This window comes from Coregonus clupeaformis, unplaced genomic scaffold (assembly GCF_020615455.1).
Source record: "Coregonus clupeaformis isolate EN_2021a unplaced genomic scaffold, ASM2061545v1 scaf0254, whole genome shotgun sequence".
NCBI lineage: Eukaryota > Metazoa > Chordata > Actinopteri > Salmoniformes > Salmonidae > Coregonus > Coregonus clupeaformis.
In genome coordinates, this window is record NW_025533709.1 from 175001 (window position 1) to 200072 (window position 25072).

The 25072-nt window shown below is 45.2% G+C and overlaps 1 protein-coding gene across 1 annotated transcript in view; it reads right to left on the reverse strand.

The window, feature by feature from the left end:
- Positions 1–25072, reverse strand: part of dcc (DCC netrin 1 receptor) — a 395572-nt gene that overhangs the window by 78358 nt on the left and 292142 nt on the right. The window contains exons 22-24 of the mRNA XM_045214418.1: positions 8105–8261; positions 2620–2852; positions 1818–1934 (exon numbers count right to left, since the gene is read on the reverse strand). Coding sequence (XP_045070353.1) covers positions 1818–1934; positions 2620–2852; positions 8105–8261 — 507 coding nt within the window. The remainder of the gene's footprint in view (positions 1–1817; positions 1935–2619; positions 2853–8104; positions 8262–25072) is intronic.

Here is a 25072-nt window from a genome sequence, read left to right on the forward strand (position 1 = left end):
AGAGGGGTGAGGAGGGAGGAGAGGGGTGAGGAGGGGAGGCGGGGTGAGGAGGGGTGAGGAGGGGAGGCGGGGTGAGGAGGGGAAGAGGGGTGAGGAGGGGAAGAGGGGTGAGGAGGGGAGGAGAGGTGAAGAGGGGAGGAGGGGGTGAGAGGGGAGGAGGGTGAGGAGGGGAGGAGAGGTGAGGAGGGGAGGAGGGGAGGCGGGGTGAGGAGGGGAGGAGGGGTGAGGAGGGGAAGAGGGGTGAGGAGGGGAGGAGGGGTGAGGAGGGGAGGAGGGGAGGTAGGGGTGAGGAGGGGAGGCGGGTTGAGGAAGGGAGGAGGGGTGAGGAGGGGGGAGGAGGGGAGGAGGGGTGAGGAGGGGAGGAGGGTGATTGATGGGGATGTGCTGAACTAATAGGGACCCTTGGCTTGTGAGACACGCGGAGTAGCGTCTCTCCCTCTCTCAATTCAATTCAAAGGACTTTATTGTCATGGGAAACATATTTCTCCCTCTCTCTCTCTCTCTGTCTCGGTCTCTGTCTCCCTAGGGAGCCTGAGATGTGGAGGCTTTCATGTGACTACTGGAGAGAAGAGAGGTGAGGGATGAGAAGAGAGGGAAGAACAGGAGCAGAGAAGAGAGGAGAGAGAGAGATGTCTGGTAATTACCCAATGTGCTACTAACAGGGAAGGAAGGAGAGGAAGATGTCAAGGAGGAGAGTAGAGGAGGAGGTTGGGCGGGTCACAGAGGTTAAGATGTGAAACCGCCTCCTCAAAGTGTGAGCAGGAGGGCTGACAGGCAGACAATAACTATTTGGGATGATGTTCTTCCCCTCTACTACTAGAAGGGGTAGAGAGAGAGTTGAAATAGAGCTACAGGTATAAAATCACAATGTGATATATTAAGGGTTCTGATAACATCAAAGGTTCTGATAACATTAATGGTTTTGATAACATCAAGGGTTCTGATAACATCAATGGTTCTGATAACATCAATGGTTCTGATAACATCAATGGTTCTGATAACATTAATGGTTCAGATAACATCAATGGTTCTGATAACATTAATGGTTCTGATAACATCAATGATTCTGATAACATCAATGGTTCTGATAACATCAATGGTTCTGATAACATCAATGATTCTGATAACATTAATGGTTCTGATAGCATCAATGGTTCTGATAACATCTACAGCCACTGTAAAACACTAGCTAGGTCTCTAGGGCATAGATGTGTGTGAATTAAAAGCTAACCACGTCTTCTTGAGAGCACTGGATTTATTTACCACTTTAGAACGTTTTTATTAATCTCTAATCTGAGCCACAGAGAGCAGCAGGCACTCAGCAACAATACATGCAGATGGATTTGGATTGATTCTGGCGTTTCTTTATGATGTACGGGTACAACACAGCGTATATGTGCCCTGTAGACACAGCAAGTCCCCTGTCACTGTTCAGGATTGGACGGCAATGCAGATGGAGGGACCAATAATATGGTTCAACGAATCAAGATCCAACAGCAACACCCCTCCGTGCCTTCCAAACATGTCTATGCATTGTCTGTCTACAATCCAGTTCAGACTGTCTATGTTCTCTTCAAACTGATCCAGTTCAGACTGTCTATGTTCCCTTCAAACTGATCCAGGAGATCAGTCTACGTTCAGTTAAGAGCAGTGGCTACACTCAGCAATCTCAGGAGTCTGCATCCTGCCTGCCATATCTAGCTGGTCAGAGGTCAGTGGAGCCTCTCTCTCTCTCTGTGAGATGGATTCCAGCTGATCGTGATTGCCTAATGCGGCTAGTGGTTAGCGTGTGTTGTTAGCGTGTGCTGTTAGCTTACGGGTGTTGCTGGGCTGAGAGTCCATGGGGATCATCAGCTTGGTGCGTGTCGCCCTCCGGGCAGCTAGGGAGCGCTCTAACGTAGAGATGCAGCTGGAGGTCTCGTCGTTGTCCACACCTTGAACAAAAGGATCGGAACCGTGTTCATGTGAAAGTTTTGCTGACGTTTTATTAGTCAGGGCAACCTCATAAAATATATTGTTATATCAAATGGGATTTCACCTCACTATAAATACAGAACAAATACATAGAGATGAACCAAAGAGGACTTATCCTCCAGCAGCGACCCAAGCTAAGGGAAATAAAGGCTTAGAATTGTCAGATAGTTTTAAACTCTATATTGCCTCTGTAGCTCAATTGGTAGAGCACGGCGCTTGTAACGCCAGGGTAGTGGGTTCAATCCCCGGGATACACCCATACGTAAAAATGTATGCGCACATGACTGTAAGTCGCTTTGGATAAAAGCGTCTGCTAAATGGCATTATTATTATTGTTCCTCTGAAAAGTCCTTTCATCTGGATAAGAAATCAATAGCCGGATAAACCACTCTGCAACTTATTCACAGACACATTATGAATACCACCAGAGAGACTAAAGTTGTTACTGACGTTTCGATTGAGAGATTCTGATGATGATAGAAGCTGAACCAATCAGTGGATTGGATAACAACATATCCGCAGTGAACATAAAAAGCTAAAACATTCCAGGGATAAGTTACACTTTTACTTTTCCAAAGTTATCTTCCAAGACATTCCAAAACATCCTTCCTGTCATTAACATCACTACCATCCAGGAAATCTTACCTGAGTGGCTGCTCTTGTTTCCCATCTGACTCTCTGATTGGCTGTGACTGACAGACTGAGACCTGATTTCCTGGATGGAACCCTGGATGGGCGAATCACGTCCAGAGGGGGCGGCACTGACAGGCTTCTCCATGTTCTTCAGTTCCATCTCCTCATGATGGATCCACAGGTCTGGAGGTCTCAGGTCCTTCTGACTGCCTTTCCTTTTCCCTGCACTGTGGGTGGCACGCTTCCTATAGAGGGGAGGTAGAAGAGAGAGAGAGAAAGAGAGAAATACAATGACAGAAGTGATAGAAGGACATGAGAAAGGTAGAGCGAGAGAGAGAAAGAAAGGGAGAGAGGGAGTGGGAGAGGGAGAAATACAAAATGGGGTAGGGTAAGAAACAGAGAGAAGAGAGAGAGAGGGGGGGAAGTGGTAGAGGTCAAAAGGACCTAAGAGATAAGAGAGAGATAGACGGAGAGAGAGAGATAGAGCGTGATAGAGAGAGAGAGAGAGAGAGAGAGAGAGAGAGAGAGAGAGAGAGAGAGAGAGAGAGAGAGAGAGAGAGAGAGAGAGAGAGAGAGAGAGAGAGAGAGAGAGATAGACGGAGAGAGAGAGAGAGAGAGAGTGATAGATAAGGATGGAGAGGGGAGGCAGAGGGGTGCAGCATACAGTCTGAGAAAGAGAGATTGGGAACTATTTAAAAACTGCATCCTAATTAAAAGAGTCTCTGCAGTGGATATTTCTAATCTCCACGTTTTCATTTTTTTTTGTATTAATTGTTCAATTTCTTAGACAGAACCACACATACATAACCACACATACATAACCACACATACATAACCACACATACAGAACCACACAGACAGAACCACACAGACAGAACCACACAGACAGAACCACACACATACTCACGCTCACAACACGCACATGCAGACGCACACACACCTGGTTGTTAGCAGGGTTGTGTCTATTAGCAGGGTTGTGTGTGTATGTGTATGTACATGTATGTGTGTGTGTGTGTTTGTGTGTGTGTCCTCCCAGCCAGGGTATTGTTTTCTGCAGTGAGCTGGTCAGCTATATGTGTCTTTTCTGCAGTGAGCTGGTCTCAGCTTTGTGTGTCTTTTCTGCAGTGAGCTGGTCAGCTATGTGTGTCTTTTCTGCAGTGAGCAGGAGAGATGTGTCTCTCTGAAGGTCTGACTGGGTCCTCCTCTCCCACAGACAGCCTGACATTCTCTCTCTCTCTCTCTCTCTCTCTCTCTCTCTCTCTCTCTCTCTCTCTCTCTCTCTCTCTCTCTCTCTCTCTCTCTCTCTCTCTCTCTCTCTCTCTCTCTCTCTCTCTCTCTCTCTCTCTCTCTCTCTCTCTCTCTCTCTCTCTCTCTCCCCCCTCCCTCCCTCCCTCCCTCCTCCCTCCTCCCTCCCTCACTCCCTCTGTTTCCATAACTCCCGCAAGTCCTTATACACCCGCTCAGAAATACCTGCCACCCTCTCACTTCTCAAACCCAGCTCAAAACACCATTCACGTTTTAATTACATTCACTTAATGATCAAACTTTATGAATCTCAATGAGGTACAGAGTTTCACCACTGTGAGCATTTCTTAACTCTAATTACGGGGGGTAATAAACTGACTTATTCAAGCATGGAATGAACCAAGGGATCTACTTTCAGTATTCCTCTTGTGTCTCCAACTTACAGAGAGAACAAGAGAGAGGATCTAGGTAACAATCACTGTGAGGATAAGACTGTTTAACAAATATAACATGTGTTAACAGGATATCAGACTGTTTAATAAATATAATGTGTGTTAACAGGATATCAGACTGTTTAATAAATATAACGTGTGTTAACAGGATATCAGACTGTTTAAATATAAATATAATATGTGTTAACAGGATATCAGACTGTTTAATAAATATAACGTGTGTTAACAGGATATCAGACTGTTTAAATATAAATATAATGTGTGTTAACAGGATATCAGACTGTTTAATAAATATAATGTGTGTTAACAGGATATCAGACTGTTTAATAAATATAATGTGTGTTAACAGGATATCAGACTGTTTAATAAATATAATGTGTGTTAACAGGATATCAGACTGTTTAATAAATATAATGTGTGTTAACAGGATATCAGACTGTTTAAATATAAATATAATATGTGTTAACAGGATATCAGACTGTTTAATAAATATAACATGTGTTAACAGGATATCAGACTGTTTAATAAATATAATGTGTGTTAACAGGATATCAGACTGTTTAATAAATATAACATGTGTTAACAGGATATCAGACTGTTTAATAAATATAACATGTGTTAACAGGATATCAGACTGTTTAATAAATATAACATGTGTTAACAGGATATCAGACTGTTTAATAAATATAATGTGTGTTAACAGGATATCAGACTGTTTAATAAATATAATGTGTGTTAACAGGATATCAGACTGTTTAATAAATATAACGTGTGTTAACAGGATATCAGACTGTTTAATAAATATAATGTGTGTTAACAGGATATCAGACTGTTTAATAAATATAATGTGTGTTAACAGGATATCAGACTGTTTAATAAATATAACGTGTGTTAACAGGATATCAGACTGTTTAATAAATATAACGTGTGTTAACAGGATATCAGACTGTTTAATAAATGTAACATGTGTTAACAGGATATCAGACTGTTTAATAAATATAACATGTGTTAACAGAGTGCCGTTCCAGAGCTAAGGGCTTGAATAAGTGTATCGATGATGTCGTCCCCACAGTGACCGTACGTACATACCCCAACCAGAAGCCATGGATTACAGGCAACATCCGCACTGAGTTAAAGGGTAGAGCCGACGCTTTCAAGGAGCGGGACTCTAACCCGGAAGCTTATAAGAAATCCCGCTATGGCCTCCGACGAACCATCAGGCAAAGCGTCAATACAGGACTGAGATCGAATCATACTACACCGGCTCTGACGCTCGTCGGATGTGGCAGGGCTTGCAACCTATTACAGACTATAAAGGGAAGCACAGCCACAAGCTGCCCAGTGACACGAGCCTACCAGACGAGCTAAATGACTTCTATGCTGGCTTTGAGGCAAGTAACACTGAAACATGCATGAGAGCATCAGCTGTTCCGGATGACTGTGTGATCACGCTCTCCGTAGCCGATGTGAGTAAGACCTTTAACAAATCAACATTCACAAAGCTGCAGGACCAGATGGATTACCAGGACTTGTACTCCGAGCATATGCTGACCAACTGGTAAGTGTCTTCACTGACATTTCCAACCTTTCCCTGTCTGAGTCTGTAATACCAACATGTTTCAAGCAGACCACCATAGTCCCCGTGCCCAAGAACACTAAGGTAACCTGCTTAAATGACTACTGACCCGTAGCACTCACGTCTGTAGCCATGAAGTGCTTTGAAAGGCTGGTCATGGCTCACATCAACACTATTATCCCAGAAACCCTAGATCCACTCAGCTTTCAACACTATAGTGCCCTCAAAGCTCATCACTAAGCTAAGGACCCTGGGACTAAACACCTCCCTCTGCAACTGGATCCTGAACTTCCTGATGGGCCGCCCCCAGGTGGTAAGGGTAGGTAACAACACATCTGCCATACTGATCCTCAACACGGGGGCCCCTCAGGGGTGCGTGCTCAGTCCCCTCCTGTACTCCCTGTTCACTCATGACTGCATGGCCAGGCACGACTCAAACACCATCATTAAGTTTGCCGATGACACAACAGCGGTAGGCCTGATCACCGACAGCGATGAGACAGCCAATAGGGAGGAGGTCAGAAACCTGTTCGTCTGGTGCCAGGACAACAACCTCTCCCTCAATGTGATCAAGACAAAGGAGATGATTGTGGACTACAGGAAAAAGAAGAGGACCGAGCACGCCCCCATTCTCATCGACAGGACTGTAGTGGAGCAGGTTGAGAGCTTCAAGTTCCTTGGTGTCCACATCACCAACAAACTAACATGGTCCAAGCACACCAAGACAGTCTTGAAGAGGGCACGACAAAACCTATTCCCCCTAAGAAGACTGAAAAGATTTGGCATGGGTCCTCAGATCCTCAAAAGGTTCTACAGCTGCACCATCGAGAGCATCCTGACTGGTTGCATCACTGCCTGGTATGGCCTCCGACTGCAAGGCACTACAGAGGGTAGTACATCACTGGGGCCAAGCTTCCTGCCATCCAGGACCTCTATACCAGGCGGTGTCAGAGGAAGGCCCTAAAAATTGTCAAAGACTCCAGCCACCCTATTCATAGAAGGTCCAAGAGGCTTCTAAACAGCCATAAGACTCCTGAACATCTAATCAAATGGCTACCCAGACTATTTGCATTTGCATTTTTTTGGTATTCTTTCTTAAAACTGAATTGTTGGTTAAGGGCTTGTAAGTAAGCATTTCACTGTAAGGTCAGTTGGTAGAGCATGGCGCTTGCAACGCCAGGGTTGTGGGTTCGTTTCCCACGGGGGGCCAGTATGAAAAATGTATGCACTCACTAACTGTAAGTCGCTCTGGATAAGAGCGTCTGCTAAATGACTAACATGTAAATGTCTACACCTGTTGTATTCGGCGTATGTGACAAATAAAAATGGATTTGATTTGATTTGAAAGAAGATAATTCTGTGTTAATCTACAAGCAGACCACAGAGTTCCTGTGTCTAGTCAATAACTCTTCCAGTTATTGACTTTTTTCACAACTGCCACTAGTTTGGCACCAAAACATTTACAACAAAGACATATTGACATAGTCAAATAAATAATAAAGGATATTTCATGCTGAAATCCTCATAATAAACACCAATGCTAGTTGATGGTTTATATTTATGATAATGTTTTACAGCTTTGTCATTCTATTTCTATTTGAAATGATCTAATTTGATTATTTTATATAGTTTACATGCGATGAGGCCACACAGAGGGCCAGAGATAATTACAGACACTTGTGATAATCTGAAGTACTCAAAAGGGCCACTAGATGTCTTGTGGATAAATTGCATAAAATCCTTGAAAGTTGCAAAAAATTCTGGTAGTTTACTGGTAAACATAGAACGTTTCCAGTAATAAACCCTTATTTTACAACCCTAGCTGCGTCCCGAATGGCCCCCTATTCCCTATATAGTGCACTACTTTTGATCAGGGATCTGGTCCAAAGTAGTGCACTATAAAGGGAATAGGGTGCTATTTGGGACTCAGCCCTACAGAAGGAGATTATCTCCTAATAGAGTTTATTAAGAGACTAGAGAGCAGGTCAACCCTTATGAGTTTCAACACAGAGCAGCAGCAGACCTGAGGCCTGACGAGAGGAGAGGAGGAGGAAGAGGAGGAAGAGGAGGATGAGGAAGAGGATGAGGAAGAGGAGGAGGAAGAGGAGGAGGAAGAGGAGGAGGAAGAGGAGGAGGAAGAGGATGAAGAGGATGAGGAAGAGGAGGAAGAGGAGGAAGAGGAAGATGAGGAAGGGGACGAGGAGGAAGGGGCGATCCAACTCACTTTCTCTGTTGTGCGGAGGAGCGTCTGGTGCAGATGAGTGCTACTATGACAACCACTACCACGGTAACGGCTCCCACGGAGACCACGATGATGACCAGGAGGTTGCTGTTCTTCTGGGGCGTCACACTGCCGTGGGGAGGACGCATCTGACCAATGTCTGAAATACAACAGGGACAGGAAATAGGAACATCTGACCAATGTCTGAAATACAACAGGGACAGGAAATAGGAACATCTGACCAATGTCTGAAATACAACAGGGACAGGAAATAGGAACATCTGACCAATGTCTGAAATACAACAGGGACAGGAAATAGGAATATCTGACCAATGTCTGAAATACAACAGGGACAAGAAATAGGAACATCTGACCAATGTCTGAAATACAACAGGGACAGGAAATAGGAATATCTGACCAATGTCTGAAATACAACAGGGACAGGAAATAGGAATATCTGACCAATGTCTGAAATGCAACAGGGACAGGAAATAGGAACATCTGACCAATGTCTGAAATGCAACAGGGACAGGAAATAGGAACTTCAGACAAGAGCATAGAACATTTTATATTCTAATGACAACGTTTTATTTAATAATAAAATACATTTGACACAATGAGTAACTGCCCTCTCGAAATGAAAACATAAATACATAAGTCATTCATCTCATATGCTGCTCCCATAGTGTCCCTTTAATGAGGTACAGAGCTTATAATTGCACAACTGGGTAATTATATTACCCTTAACTAAAAGACTGTCCAACGAGTTTCCAACACAACCCACTGGAGAAATTGGCATTTCCTTCCTCCCCAATCAATTCCTTTCTACATCTCTCGTTCTCTAAATACATGTTGGCCCTGTGATGAAAGGCTGCTCCGTTTCTCTGGTCCTGAGCTTTGAACAGCTGACGATCCCCAAGAACACACTGTATTATGATCAAGGAACAACCTAATAGGTTACGACCACTCTGTTCTCATTCACAACAATGGACCCCCCCTTGCCTCTCTAGAGAGAAACACACTTCAACATAGCTACTGTACCTAGTTAAAGGGGAAATCTGGGATTTCTTGTTTGGTACATCAATTTTTGGACTTTTAAAGTAATGACTAACAAAAAGTGTTGGGGTGACTCCTTTGTTGTTGTTTGAATCCCAGATTTCCCCCTTTAAGTGTGTTCCTCTACAGAGAGAGAGAGAGAGAGGATGCAATGTGAATGGCTTGGCAATAGGTAGTGGATGCTATCTAATGCACCCTGTAGCCTGTGTCTGTGGACGAGGGTATGCTAATGGTATTGCTAATAGTATAATGAACTATGTGTCAAAGATGGTAATGTTAAAGCTAATGCTAAAATCTGTCGATGTATCCTTGAGCAAGGTACTTAATCTTAATTTGCTCCAGGGGCGCCGTACTACAACGGATGACCCTGTAAAACAACACATTTCCCTACACCTATTCGGCGTATCTGACAATAAAACATATACAGTATATATATATGTTTTGTATTATTGTATAAATCCAAGATGGCGTAGCAGAGCGGTCGTGTTCTCTTGTGTGTCCATGTAAATAGCCTGTTTTTTGTATTTTTTTTGTATTTTACGTATATATTTCCCTATAACACTTTTCATCCTTCTACTAAATATACTTTCCTGCAACCCGCCTCACTCAATGTGGAACGGATTCTCTTATTTACTCACCTTTATCTCCAGTTGAAACTAGCCAGCCAGCTAACTAGCTAACTAGCTACTTGCTATTAGCCACCGTTAGCGGTTTTCACCCAGAACATCGGATTTTCTGCCGGAATCACTGAATCACTGGACCTTTAGCACTGGATAATCGCAACTAGCTAGCTGCAACCAAATGAACGTTGTTGTTGGCTAATCAGCCTTGAGCTAGCCTTGAGTCAGGCACATCTCCCGGCTATCTACCTCTCTGTCAACCGGACGGGACCTCCTAGAGTCGACACAGAGCCCTGCCGATCCATCATGACTGGTCTGCCGACGTAATCGTCTGTGGTTTCAACAGGCTTCCCGTTGCGACGACCACAAAGATCCATCTGCTAGCCCCGGCCCGCTAGCGCACGCAAACAGCCGTGCTTCCTGCTCGCTGTGCTTTAGCACCAATTCGAACTGCTCTCGGACTCACATATTGCTGTTCACTGGACCTTATGATCACTCAGCTGTACAGCTGATGCCTGCTGGACTGTTCCTTTACACGGTACCCTGTCCTGTTTATCTGTTTAGCCTCAGCCCAAACTTTATCGCCATTACCAGTTGTGGTCTTAGCTCTCTCTAATAACACCTGTGATTGCTTTATGCCTCTCTCACATGTCAATATGCCTTGCCTACTGCTGTTCCAGTTAGTTCTTATTATACAATTTTACTGTAGAACCCAAGTCCCTCTCAAACTGCCTCAAATAGTTCCTTTGTTCCACCCCCCATACACACCGAGACCGGCTCAATCGGTGCTTTCAGTGATGCTATCTCTTTCATTGTTACCCAACGCTTAGGTTTACCTCCACTGTACTCATATCCTTCCATATCCTTTTTTGTACATAATGCCCTGAATCTTTTCTACAACGCCCGGAAATCTGCCCCCTTTATTCTCTGTACCCAACGCACTAGAAGACCAGTTCTTAAAGCCTTTAGCCGTATCCTTATTCTAGTCCTCCTCTGTTCCTCTGGTGATTTAGAGGCTAACCCAGGCCCTGCAGCCCCCAGTATCACTCCTACTCCCCAGGAGCTATCATTTGTTGACTTCTGTAACCGTAAAAGCCTTGGTTTTCTGCACGTTAACATCAGAAGCCTCCTTCCTAAGTTTGAGTTATTCACTGCGTTAGCACACTCCGCCAACCCTGATGTTCTGGCAGTGTCTGAATCCTGGCTTAGGAAGGCCACCAAAAATTCTGAAATTTCCATCCCCAACTACAACATTTTCCGTCTAGATAGAACTGCCAAAGGGGGTGGAGTTGCAATCTACTGTAGAGATAGCCTGCAGAGCTCTATCATACTATCCAGGTCTGTGCCCAAACAGTTTGAGCTTCTACTTCTAAAAATCCACCTTTCCAGAAATAAGTCTCTCACTGTTGCCGCTTGCTACAGACCCCCCTCAGCCCCTAGCTGTGCCCTGGACACCATATGTGAATTGATTGCCCCCCATTTATCCTCATAGTTCGTACTGCTTGGTGACCTAAATTGGGATATGCTTAACACCCCGGCCATCCTACAATCCAAACTAGATGCCCTCAATCTCACACAAATTATCAACGAACCTACCAGGTACAACCCTAAATCCGTAAACATGGGTACCCTCATAGATATCATCCTGACTAACTTACCCTCTAAATACACCTCCGCTGTCTTCAACCAGGATCTCAGCGATCACTGCCTTATTGCCTGCGTCCGTAACGGGTCCGCGGTCAAACGACCACCCCTCATCACTGTCAAACGCTCCCTAAAACACTTTAGCGAGCAGGCCTTCCTAATTGACCTGGCCCAGGTATCCTGGATGGATATAGATCTCATTCCCTCAGTAGAGGATGCCTGGTTGTTCTTTAAAATGAATTTCCTCTCAATCTTAATTAAACATGCCCCATTCAAAAAATACAGAACTAAGAACAGATATAGCCCCTGGTTCTCCTCAGACTTGACTGCCCTTGACCAGCACAAAAACATCCTGTGGCGTACTGCATTAGCATCAAATAGCCCCTGCGATATGCAACTTTTCAGGGAAGTTAGGAACCAATATACACAAGCAGTTAGGAAAGCAAAGGCTAGCTTTTTCAAACAGAAATTTGCATCCTGTAGCACTAACTCCAAAAAGTTTTGGGACACTGTAAAGTCCATGGAGAATAAGAGCACCTCCTCCCAGCTGCCCACTGCACTGAGGCTAGGAAACACTATCACCACCGATAAATCTACAATAATCGAGAATTTCAACAAGCATTTTGCTACGGCTGGCCATGCTTTCCACCTGGCTACCACTACCCCGGACACCAGCTCTGAACCCTCCGCTGCAACTTGCCCCTGCCACCCCCACTTCTCCTTTACACAAATTAAAGCCTTTAGCCGTTGGGGCGGCAGGTAGCTTAGTGGTTAAGAGCGTTGTGTCAGTAACCGAAAGGTCGTTGGTTCTAATCCCTGAGCCGACTAGGTGAAAAACCTGTCGATGTGCCCTTGAGCAAGGCACTTAACCCTAATTGCTCCTGTAAGTCGCTCTGGATAAGAGCGTCTGCTAAATGACCTATTTATAATTCAGACAGCTGATGTTCTGAAAGAGCTGCAAAATCTGGACCCCTACAAATCATCTGGGCTAGACAATCTGGACCCTTTCTTTCTAAAACTAGCCGCTGAAATTGTCGCAACCCCTATTCCTAGCCTGTTCAACCTCTCTTTCGTAACGTCTGAGATCCCCAGAGATTGGAAAGCTGCCGCAGTCATCCCCCTCTTCAAAGGGGGTGACACTCTAGATCCAAACTGTTACAGACCTATATCCATCCTGCCCTGCCTTTCGAAAGTTTTTGAAAGCCAAGTTAACAAACAGATCACCGACCATTTTGAATCCCACCGTACCTTCTCCGCTATGCAATCCGGTTTCCGAGCTGGTCATGGGTGCACCTCAGCCACGCTCAAGGTCCTAAACGATATTATAACCGCGATCGATAATAGACAGTACTGTGCAGAAGTCTTCATCGACCTGGCCAAGGCTTTCGACTCTGTCAACCACCGCATTCTTATTGGCAGACTAAATAGCCTTGGTTTCTCAAATGACTGCCTCACCTGGTTCACCAACTACTTCTCAGATAGAGTTCAATGTGACAAAATCGGAGGGCCTGTTGTCTGGACCTATGGCAGTCTCTATGTGGGTGCCACAGGGTTCAATTCTTGGGCCGACTCTTTTCTCTGTGTATATCAATGATGTCGCTCTTGCTGCTGGTGACTCTCAGATCCACCTCTATGCAGACGACACCATTTTGTATACATCTGGCCCTTCATTGGACACTGTGTTAACAAACCTCCAAACAAGCTTCAATGCCATACAACACTCCTTCAGTAGCCTCCAACTGCTCTTAAACACTAGTAAAACTAAATGCATGCTCTTCAATCGAACGCTGCTGGCACCCGCCCACCCGACTAGAATCACTACTCTCGACGGGTCTGACCTAGAGTATGTGGACAACTACAAATACCTAGGTGTCTGGTTAGACTGTAAACTCTCCTTCCAGACTCAAATTAAGAATCTCCAATCCAAAGTTAAATCTAGAATCGGCTTCCTATTTCGCAACAAAGCCTCCTTCACTCATGCTGCCAAACATGCCCTCGTAAAACTGACTATCCTACCGATCCTTGACTTCGGCGATGTCATTTACAAAATAGCCTCCAACACTCTACTCAGCAAATTGGATGTAGTCTATCACAGTGCCATCCGTTTTGTCACCAAAGCCCCATATACTACCCACCACTGTGACCTGTACGCTCTTGTTGGCTGGCCCTCACTACATATCCGTCGCCAAACCCACTGGCTCCAGGCCATCTATAAATCACTGCTAGGCAAATCCCCGCCTTATCTTAGCTCATTGGTCACCATAGCAACACCCACCCATAGTATGCGCTCCAGCAGGTATATCTCACTGGTCATCCCCAAAGCCAACATCTCCTTTGGCCGTCATTCCTTCCAGTTCTCTGCTGCCAATGACTGGAACGAATTGCAAAAATCTCTGAAGCTGGAGACTCTTATCTCCCTCACTAACTTTAAGCATCAGTTGTCAGAGCACCTTACCGATCACTGCACCTGTACACAGCCCATCTGAAATTAGCCCACCCAACTACCTCATCCCCATATTGTTATTTATTTTGCTCATTTGCACCCCAGTATCTCTATTTTGCACATCATCTCTTGCACATCTATCATTCCAGTGTTAATACTAATTGTAATTATTTTGCACTATAGCCTATTTATTGCCTTACCTCCATAACTTGCTACATTTGCACACACTGTATATATATTTTCTGTTGTATTTTTGACTTTGTTTTGTTTTACCCCATATGTAACTCTGTGTTGTTGTTGTTTTTATCGCACTGCTTTGCTTTATCTTGGCCAGGTCGCAGTTGTAAATGAGAACTTGTTCTCAACTGGCTTACCTGGTTAAATAAAGGTTAAATAAAAAATAAAATAAATAAATAACGCTAGTGCAATGGTATAATGGACACACAGAGTGGAAGATGCCATTGTTAAAGCTAATGGTATTATGCTAACGTTCATGCTAATGCTAATAGTATTATACTAATGTTAATGCTAATGCTAATAGTAAGATGCTAATGTTAATGCTAATGCTAATGGTAAGATGGTAATGCTAATCGTAAAATGCTAATGCTAATGTAATAATGCTAGTGTTGCTATAATATGAATGCTAATGGTAAAATACTAGTGTTGGTTGAAATGACGCATCCGATTCCAAACTGGGAAGTTGGTATTCTCCAGTATGCTACATACAGGGAAGTTGGCATTCTCCAGTATGCTACGTACAGGGCAGTTGGCATTCTCCAGTATGCTACGTACAGGGCAGTTGGCATTCTCCAGTATGCTACGTACAGGGCAGTTGGCATTCTCCAGTATGCTACATACAGGGCAGTTGGCATTCTCCAGTATGCTAATACAGGGCAGTTGGCATTCTCCAGTATGCTACGTACAGTGCAGTTGGCATTCTCCAGTTTGCTACGTACAGGGAAGTTGGCATTCTCCAGTATGCTACATACAGGGCAGTTGGCATTCTCCAGTATGCTACATACAGGGCAGTTGGCATTCTCCAGTATGCTACATACAGGGAAGTTGGCATTCTCCAGTATGCTACGTACAGGGCAGTTGGCATTCTCCAGTATGCTACATACAGGGCAGTTGGCATTCTCCAGTATGCTACATACAGGGCAGTTGGCATTCTCCAGTATGCTACATACAGGGCAGTTGACATTCTCTAGTATGCTACGTACAGGGCAGTTGGCATTCTCCAGTATGCTACATACAGGGCAGTTGGCATTCTCCAGTATGCTACGTACAGGGAAGTTGGCATTCTCCAGTATGCTACATACAGGGAAGTTGGCATTCTCCAGTATGCTACATACAGGGCAGTTAGAATTCTCCAGTATGCTACATACAGGGCAGTTGGCATTCTCCAGTATGCTACATACAGGGAAGTTGGCATTCTCCAGTATGCTACATACAGGGCAGTTGGCATTCTCCAGTATGCTACATACAGGGAAGTTGGCATTCTCCAGTATGCTACATACAGGGCAGTTGGCATTCTCCAGTATGCTACATACAGGGCAGTTGGCATTCTCCAGTATGCTACATACAGGGCAGTTGGCATTCTCCAGTATGCTACATACAGGGCAGTTGGCATTCTCCAGTACGCTACATAAAGGGAAGTTGGCATTCTCCAGCTGGCTTGTCTAAGGGTTAGTCCGAAACGGCACCCTATTAACTATATTGTATAAGTGCACTACATTTTTCTCTATGGCCCATAGGGAATAGGGTGCCATTTCAGCCACAACCTTATTTCCCACCATTCAGAGCAAGGTCGGTGCAGTATCGTTCACAGAGCAGAAGAGGCCCTCCCTGCTTCCCTGGCCCTGTTCCAGCCTGCACTACACTCTGAATTAATGGATCGTTCACAGAGCAGAAGAGGCCCTCCCTGCTTCCCTGGCCCTGTTCCAGCCTGCACTACACTCTGAATTAATGGATCGTTCACAGAGCAGAAGAGGCCCTCCCTGCTTCCCTGGCCCTGTTCCAGCCTGCACTACACTCTGAATTAATGGATCGTTCACAGAGCAGAAGAGGCCCTCCCTGCTTCCCTGGCCCTGTTCCAGCCTGCACTACACTCTGAATTAATGGATCGTTCACAGAGCAGAAGAGGCCCTCCCTGCTTCCCTGGCCCTGTTCCAGCCTGCACTACACTCTGAATTAATGGATCGTTCACAGAGCAGAAGAGGCCCTCCCTGCTTCCCTGGCCCTGTTCCAGCCTGCACTACACTCTGAATTAATGGATCGTTCACAGAGCAGAAGAGGCCCTCCCTGCTTCCCTGGCCCCGTACCAGCCTGCCCTACACTCTGAATTAATGGATCGTTCACAGAGCAGAAGAGGCCCTCCCTGCTTCCCTGGCCCCGTACCAGCCTGCCCTACACTCTGAATTAATGAGTTAATTTATGGTGGCGCTGAACAGACAGACTGCTGATAGGTGGTATTGGATTGCACCAGCCGTTCAACCGTTCGTGTGTGTGTGTGTATGTGCGTTCCAAACGGCCTGAGGAAAATACCAAGCGCAACGCAACAAGACAAATTGAGAGAGCTATGCACATTTCAATGGCTGTGTGATGTGGTGCAGTGTGTTAGTGTTTGTGTGTGTATTGTGATGTGTGTGTGTGTGTGTATTGTGATGTGTGTGTGTATTGTGTTGTGATGTGTGTGTTGTGATGTGTGTGTATTGTGATGTATTTGTGTATTGTGATGTGTGTGTGTGTATTGTGATGTGTGTGTATTGTGATGTGTGTGTATATTGTGATGTGTGTGTATTGTGTTGTGATGTGTGTGTGTATTGTGTTGTGATGTGTGTGTGTTGTGATGTGTGTGTATTGTGATGTGTGTGTGTGTATTGTGATGTGTGTGCATTGTGATGTGCGTGTGTGTATTGTCGTGTGTGTATCGTGATGTGTGTGTTGTGATGTGTGTGTGTGTGTGTGTTTGTATTTTGATGTGTGTGTATTGTGATGTGTGTGTATTGTGATGTGTGTGTGTTGTGATGTGTGTGTGTGTATTGTCATGTGTGTATCGTGATGTGTGTGTGTTGTGATGTGTGTGTGTTGTGATGTGTGTGTATTGTCGTGTGTGTATCATGATGTGTGTGTGTTGTGATGTGATGTGTGTTGTGGTGTGTGTGTATTGTCGTGTGTGTATCATGATGTGTGTGTGTTGTGATGTGATGTGTGTTGTGGTGTGTGTGTATTGTCGTGTGTGTATCATGATGTGTGTGTGTTGTGATGTGATGTGTGTTGTGATGTGTGTGTATTGTCGTGTGTGTATCATGATGTGTGTGTGTTGTGATGTGATGTGTGTTGTGATGTGTGTGTATTGTCGTGTGTGTATCATGATGTGTGTGTGTTGTGATGTGATGTGTGTTGTGGTGTGTGTGTATTGTCGTGTGTGTATCATGATGTGTGTGTGTTGTGATGTGATGTGTGTTGTGATGTGTGTGTATTGTCGTGTGTGTATCATGATGTGATGTGTGTGTGTGTGTGATCCCTCTGAGTGTTGTGTTTTCTCTCTCCTCATGTTCATGGGGAAAGGTTAAAGGATTGATTCACTGTGGTGCCTCCACGCTACACACACACACACACACACACACACACACACACACACACACACACACACACACACACACACACCTGCTTCTCCACGGCTTCTCCACGCTACTCCCTCCAAGGTCACAGTAATGGGTGATGGAGAGTGTCATCAATTCAACCTGTCCCTTCGCTCCTTTTCACCGCCCGACAACGTCTCAAAGAAATGACAGATACTGACGCCTTTAACTCTACCTGAACTCCATTACCAAGCTTTTATACAGCAGCCAACTCACCTCCTGTCTCAAATGGCACCCTATTCCCTCCATAGTGCACCACTTTGATCGGATCCCATATGGTGCACAATGTAGGGAAGAGGGTGCCATTTGGGACACAGATATAAATATAGTGTGGACTGTAGACTACGTTCCCTCGGGGCTAATAAGAGTGGCTGGCCAAAACAACCACGTCTCGTACATCCTCAGGCTATGCCCACCATCTCCTCAGCTCCTCACACAGAATACAGCCTGGAGTCGTGGTGGTGCCCCGAAAGTGACTTTTCCTCCCAGTCTGTCATGTACAACAGTAATCTTTCTACTACATAATGATCTGGTCTAGCCGTCTCAACAATACAATTTATTCCAGCAGAAGCATCAGACAAAATGGAATTGCACCATTTTCAGGTGAAAAGATGCCCAGATGACACTCGTGTACCTTTCAGACTGGGTTTGGAGAAGAAGAAAAAAACATAGATAGAATCTTTAATCTTTCTTACAAAATCTTCTATGAGTGGGGAAGACTTGTTGGATTGTTTTATAAAACTAGGTAGGCTAATGATTCAAAACTAAAACACAACAAGGCAAACAAAACATAATCCTAATATCTGAATTAAAACACTACTTCTTAGAGTGGGGCAGGCAGTAGGATTGTCCTGTAACTACAGTGCGTTCGGAAAGTATTCAGACCCCTTGACTTTTTCAAAATGTTGTTACGTTACATACAGCCTTATTCTAAATTGGATTGAATTGTTTTTTTCCCCCTCATCAATCTACACACAATGCCCTATAATGACAAAGCAAAAACAGGTTATTAGACATTTCTGCAAATGTATTAAAATAAAAAAAAACTTAAATATCACATTTACATAAGTATTCAGACCCTTTACACAGTACTTTGGTGAAGCACCTTTGGCAGTGATTACAGCCTTGAGTCTTCTTGGGTATGACACTACAAGCTTGGCACACCTGTATTTGGGGAGTTTCTCCCATTCTTCTCTGCAGATCCTCTCAAGCTCTGTCAGGTTGGATGGGGAGCGTCGCTGCACAGCTATTTTCAGGTCTCTCCAGAGATGTTCGATCGGGTTCAAGTCCGGGCTCTGGCTGGGCCACTCAAGGACATTCAGAGACTTGTCCCGAAGCCACTCCTGCGTTGTCTTGGCTGTGTGCTTAGGGTCGTTGTCCTGTTGGAAGGTGAACCTTCACCCCAGTCTGAGGTCCTGAGCGCTCTGGAGCAGGTTTTCATCAAGGATCTCTCTGTACTTTGCTCCGTTCATCTTTCCCTCGATCCTGACGAGTCACTCAGTCCTTGCCGCTGAAAAACAACCCCACAGCATGACGCTCCCACCACCATGCTTCACCGTAGGGATGGTGCCAGGTTTACTCCAGACGTGATGCTTTGCATTCAGGCCAAAGAGTTCTATCTTGGTTTGATCAGACCAGAGAATCTTGTTTCTCATGGTCTGAGAGTCCTTTAGGTGCCTTTAGGCAAACTCCAAGCGGGCTGTCATGCGCCTTTTACTGAGGAGTGGCTTCCGTCTGGCCACTCTACCATAAAGGTCTGATTGGTGGAGTGTTGCAGAGATGGTTGTCCTCCTGGAATGTTCTCCCATCTCCACAGAGGAACTCTGGAGCTCTGTCAGAGTGACCATCAGGTTCTTGGTTACCTCTCTGACCAAGGCCCTTCTCCCCCGATTTCTCAGTTTGGCCGGGCGGCCAGCTCTAGGAAGAGTCTTCGTGGTTCCAAACTTCTTCAATTTAAGAATGATGGAGGCCACTGTGTTCTTGGGGACCTTCAATGCTGCAGAAATCCCCAGATCTGTGCCTCGACACAATCCTGTCTCGGAGCTCTAACGACAATTCCTTCAACCTCATGGCTTGGTTTTTGCTCTGACATGCACTGTCAACTGTGGGACCTTATATAGACAGGTGTGTGCCTTTCCAAATCATGTCCAATCAATTGAATTTACCACAGGTGGACTCCAATCAAGTTGTAGAAACATCTCAAGGATGATCAATGGAAACAGGATGCACCTGAGCTCAATTTCGAGTATCATAGCAAAGGGTCTGAATACCTGTTTTTGCTTTGTTATTATGGGGTATTGTGTGTAGATTGATGATGAAATATTTTTAAAAATGTGGAAAAAGTCAAGGGGTCTGAATACTTTCTGAATGCACTGAACTAGTGATTGTATGAAACAAAGTATGAAAATGTATGCACTTACTACTGTAAGTCGCTCTGGATAAGAGCGTCTGCTAAATGACTCAAATATAAAATATAACTAATTATTGTCCTATAACTATAACTAGTGAATGTCCTATAACTATCTAGGCTAACAAAAGACAACCGTAACAAAACGTAACAAAACCTAATATCTGAGTCTCCATCCCACTCTGTGTAATTTCCATGAGTATCCATTAAGCCAAGATCAAAAGACTCTAAGAACATTTTAGTAGAACATCTAGGAACATTTATACATTCTAGAACATTCTAAGGACATTCTAAGAATATTTAGTAGAACCAAAGAACCCAGGCAGACAAATAAGATGACTCTCTGTCCCACAACACCTGACCAGTCCCGGCTGTGGTCTCAGCCCGTCTCTGGGCCAGGATAGATGACTCCTCCCCTGCTCAGGGTCACTATCCTTGACATCCAGCTGGCACACTTACTGCGCACCTACATTTACATATACGTCATTTAGCAGACGCTCTTATCCAGAGCGACTTACAAATAGGTGCATTCACCTTATAGCCAGTGGGATAAGCACTTTACAATTTTTTTTATTTTTATATATATATATTTTATTATTATTATTATTATTATTTTTTTTTTTTTGGGGGGTGGGTTGGGGTAAGGGGGGGGTAGAAGGATTACTTTATCCTACCTAGGGCACAGTTGGAAGTGGGTGGCTGAGTCCCAAATGGCACCCTTATTCCCTATATATTTAAAAATTTTAATTTACCTATATTTAACTAGGCAAGTCAGTTAAGAACAAATTCTTATTTACAATGACGGCCTACACCGGCCTATATATATAGTGCACTTGTCACGCCCTGACCTTGAGAGGTCTGATGTCTGTAGTTGGCTTGGTCAGGACTTCACGTTACGTTGTTTCTTGTTTTGTTTAATGTTTATTTTGATTTAATAAACATGTTCGCATACCACGCTGCACCTTGGTCTGACCCGTCTCTCAACGATCGTGACAGCACTTCTTTTGACAGTATACTGTATGTGTAGACTGGATGGTCAAAAGGAGTGCTCTATATAGGGAAAAGGGGTACCATTCTCACACTGCTCGTGTCCCTGGAGAACAAGGTATTACACGGAGGTCTGTGCTCCATCGGTGAACTCTGACCTCCACCATGCTGGAAGGCGACAGGCCGGATGGCTCAACCATCTGTTCCAATCAGGAGGACAGACAGAAGCCACACGGCTACTTCGTAATTCATCCCAGCACGCATTGCGGCGGGTCAGTGAGCACGCTGTCATTCCACCGAGCCGCGCCGAGCCCCCGGAGACGTGCTGCCAACACTCTCGGGTGTGATTACAGATTACAGTGTGTATGTGTGGTGGTGTAGTGTGGTGGTGTAGTGTGGTGTGGTGGTGTAGTGTGGTGAGGTGGTGTAGTGTGGTGGTGTAGTGTGGTGGTGTAGTGTGGAGGTATAGTGTGGTGTGGTGGTGTAGTGTGGTGGTGTAGTGTGGAGGTATAGTGTGGAGGTATAGTGTGGTGTGGTGGTGTAGTGTGGTGGTGTAGTGTGGTGAGGTGGTGTAGTGTGGAGGTGTAGTGTGGAGGTATAGTGTGGTGTGGTGGTGTAGTGTGGTTGTGTACAGTCGTGGTCAAAAGTTTTGAGAATGACACCAGTATTGGTCTTCACAAAGTTCGCTGCGTCAGTGTTTTTAGATATTTTTGTCAGATTTTACTATGGTATACTGAAGTATAATTACAAGCATTCCATGTGTCAAAGGCTTTTATTGACAATTACATTAAGTTTATGCAAAGAGTCAATATTTGCAGTGTTGACCCTTCTTTTTCAAGACCTCTGCAATCCGCCTTGGCAAGCTGTCAATTAACTTCTGGGCCACATCCTGACTGATGGCAGCCCATTCTTGCATAATCAATGCTTGGTGTTTGTCAGAATTTGTGTGTTTTTGTTTGTCCACCCGCCTCTTGAGGATTGACCACAAGTTCTCAATGGGATTAAGGTCTGGGGAGTTTCCTGGCCATGGACCCAAAAATTCGATGTTTTGTTCCCCGAGCCACTTAGTTATCACTTTTGTCTTATGGCAAGGTGCTCCATCATGCTGGAAAAGGCATTGGTCGTCACCAAACTGTTCTTGGATGGTTGGGAGAAGTTGCTCTCGGAGGATGTGTTGGTACCATTCTTTATTCATGGCTGTGTTCTTAGGCAAAATTGTGAGTGAGCCCACTCCCTTGGCTGAGAAGCAGCCCCACACATGAATGGTCTCAGGATGCTTTATTGTTGGCATGACACAGGACTGATGAAAGTGCTCACCTTGTCTTCTCCGGACAAGGTGTTTTCCGGATGCCCCAAACAATCGGAAAGGGGATTCATCAGAGAAAATGACTTTACCCCATTCCTCAACAGTCCAATCCCTGTACCTTTTGCAGAATATCAGTCTGTCCCTGATGTTTTTCCTGGAGAGAAGTGGCTTCCTCACTGCCCTTCTTGACACCAGGCCATCCTCCAAAAGTCTTTGCCTCACTGTGCATGCAGATGCACTCACACCTGCCTGCTGCCATTCCTGAGCAAGCGCTGCACTGGTGGTGCCCCGATCCCGCAGCTGAATAAACTTTAGGAGACGGACCTGGCGCTTCCTGGACTTTCTTGGGCGCCCTGACACCTTCTTCACAACAATTTAACCTCTCTCCTTGAAGTTCTTGATGATCCGATAAATGGTTGATTTAGATGCAATCTTACTAGCAGCAATCTCCTTGCCTGTGAAGCCCTTTTTGTGCAAAGCAATGATGACGGCACATTTTTCCAGGTAACCATGGTTAACAGAGGAAGAACAATGATTTCAAGCACCACCCTCCTTTTAAAGCTTCCAGTCTGCTATTCTAACTCAATCAGCATGACAGAGTGATCTCCAGCCTTGTCCTCGTCAACACTCTCACCTGTGTTAACGAGAGAATCACTGACATGACGTCAGCTGGTCCTTTTGTGGCAGGGCTGAAATGCAGTGGAAATGTTTTTTGAGGATTAAGTTCATTTTCATGGCAAAGAGGGACTTTGCAATTAATTGCAATTCATCTGATCACTCTTCATGACATTCTGGGGTATATGCAAATTGCCATCATTAAAACTGAGGCAGCAAACTTTGTGAAAATTAGTATTTGTGTCATTCTCAAAACCTTTGAGGTGGTGTAGTGTGGTGGTATAGTGTGGTGTGTAGTGTGGTGGTGTAGTGTGGTGGTGTAGTGGGGTGGTGTATTGTGGTGGTGTAGTGGGGTGGTGTATTGTGGTGGTGTAGTGTGGTGTTTAGTGTGGTGGTATAGTGTGGTGTTTAGTGTGGTGGTGTAGTGTGGTGTTTAGTGTGGTGGTGTAGTGTGGTGTGTAGTGTGGTGTTTAGTGTGGTGGTGTAGTGTGGTGTGTAGTGTGGTGTTTAGTGTGGTGGTGTAGTGGGGTGGTGTATTGTGGTGGTGTAGTGTGGTGTTTAGTGTGGTGGTGTAGTGTGGTGGTGTAGTGTGGTGGTGTAGTGGGGTGGTGTATTGTGGTGGTGTAGTGTGGTGTTTAGTGTGGTGGTATAGTGTGGTGTTTAGTGTGGTGGTGTAGTGTGGTGTGTAGTGTGGTGTTTAGTGTGGTGGTGTAGTGGGGTGGTGTATTGTGGTGGTGTAGTGTGGTGTTTAGTGTGGTGGTGTAGTGTGGTGTGTAGTGTGGTGGTGTAGTGTGGTGGTGTAGTGGGGTGGTGTATTGTGGTGGTGTAGTGTGGTGTTTAGTGTGGTGGTATAGTGTGGTGTTTAGTGTGGTGGTGTAGTGTGGTGTTTAGTGTGGTGGTGTAGTGTGGTGTGTAGTGTGGTGTTTAGTGTGGTGGTGTAGTGTGGTGTGTAGTGTGGTGTTTAGTGTGGTGGTGTAGTGTGGTGTGTAGTGTGGTGTTTAGTGTGGTGGTGTAGTGTGGTGTTTAGTGTGGTGGTGTAGTGTGGTGTGTAGTGTGGTGTTTAGTGTGGTGGTGTAGTGTGGTGGTGTAGTGGGGTGGTGTAGTGTGGTGGTGTAGTGTGGTGTTTAGTGTGGTGGTGTAGTGGGGTGGTGTAGTGTGGTGGTGTAGTGTGGTGGTGTAGTGTGGTGGTGTAGTGGGGTGGTGTAGTGTGGTGGTGTAGTGTGGTGGTGTAGTGTGGTGGTGTAGTGGGGTGGTGTAGTGTGGTGGTGTAGTGGGGTGGTGTAGTGGGGTGTGTAGTGGGGTGGTGTAGTGGGGTGGTGTAGTGGGGTGTGTAGTGGGGTGTGTAGTGGGGTGGTGTAGTGGGGTGGCGTAGTGGGGTGGCGTAGTGGGGTGTGTAGTGGGGTGTGTAGTGGGGTGGTGTAGTGGGGTGGTGTAGTGGGGTGTGTAGTGGGGTGGTGTAGTGGGGTGGTGTAGTGGGGTGGTGTAGTGGGGTGTGTAGTGGGGTGTGTAGTGGGGTGGTGTAGTGGGGTGGTGTAGTGGGGTGGTGTAGTGGGGTGTGTAGTGGGGTGTGTAGTGGGGTGGTGTAGTGGGGTGGTGTAGTGGGGTGGTGTAGTGTGGTATGTAGTGTATTGGGTAGTGTGTGGGGTAGTGTGTGGGGTGGTGTATCGAGTAGTGTATTGTGTAGTGTATTGGGTAGTGTATTGGGTAGTGTATTGGGTAGTGTATGGGGTGGTGTATTGGGTGGTGTATTAAGTAGTGTATTGGGTGGTGTATTGGGTAGTGTGTGGGGTGGTGTATTGGGTAGTGTATTGGGTAGTGTATTTGGTAGTGTATTGGGTAGTGTATGGGGTAGTGTATTGGGTAGTGTATTGGGTTGTGTATTGGGTGGTGTATTGAGTAGTGTGGTGTGTAGTGTATTGAGTAGTGTATTGGGTAGTGTGTGGGTTGGTGTATTGGGTTGTGTTTTGGGTGGTGTATTGGGTGGCGTATTGGGTAGTGTATTGGGGAGTGTATTGGGTGGTGTATTGGGTGGTGTATTGGGTGGTGTATTGGGTGGTGTATTTGGCTGTGTATTGGGTAGTGTATTGTGTAGTGTATTTTGTAGTGTATAGAGTGGTGTATTTGGTAGTGTATTGGTTAGTGTATTGGGCTGTGTATTGGGTAGTGTATTGGGTAGTGTATTGGATAGTTTATGTGGCCTCTCCCTTCTCCTGCTAATAAACCTGGAGCCTGTGATTATCTGGCGCTCC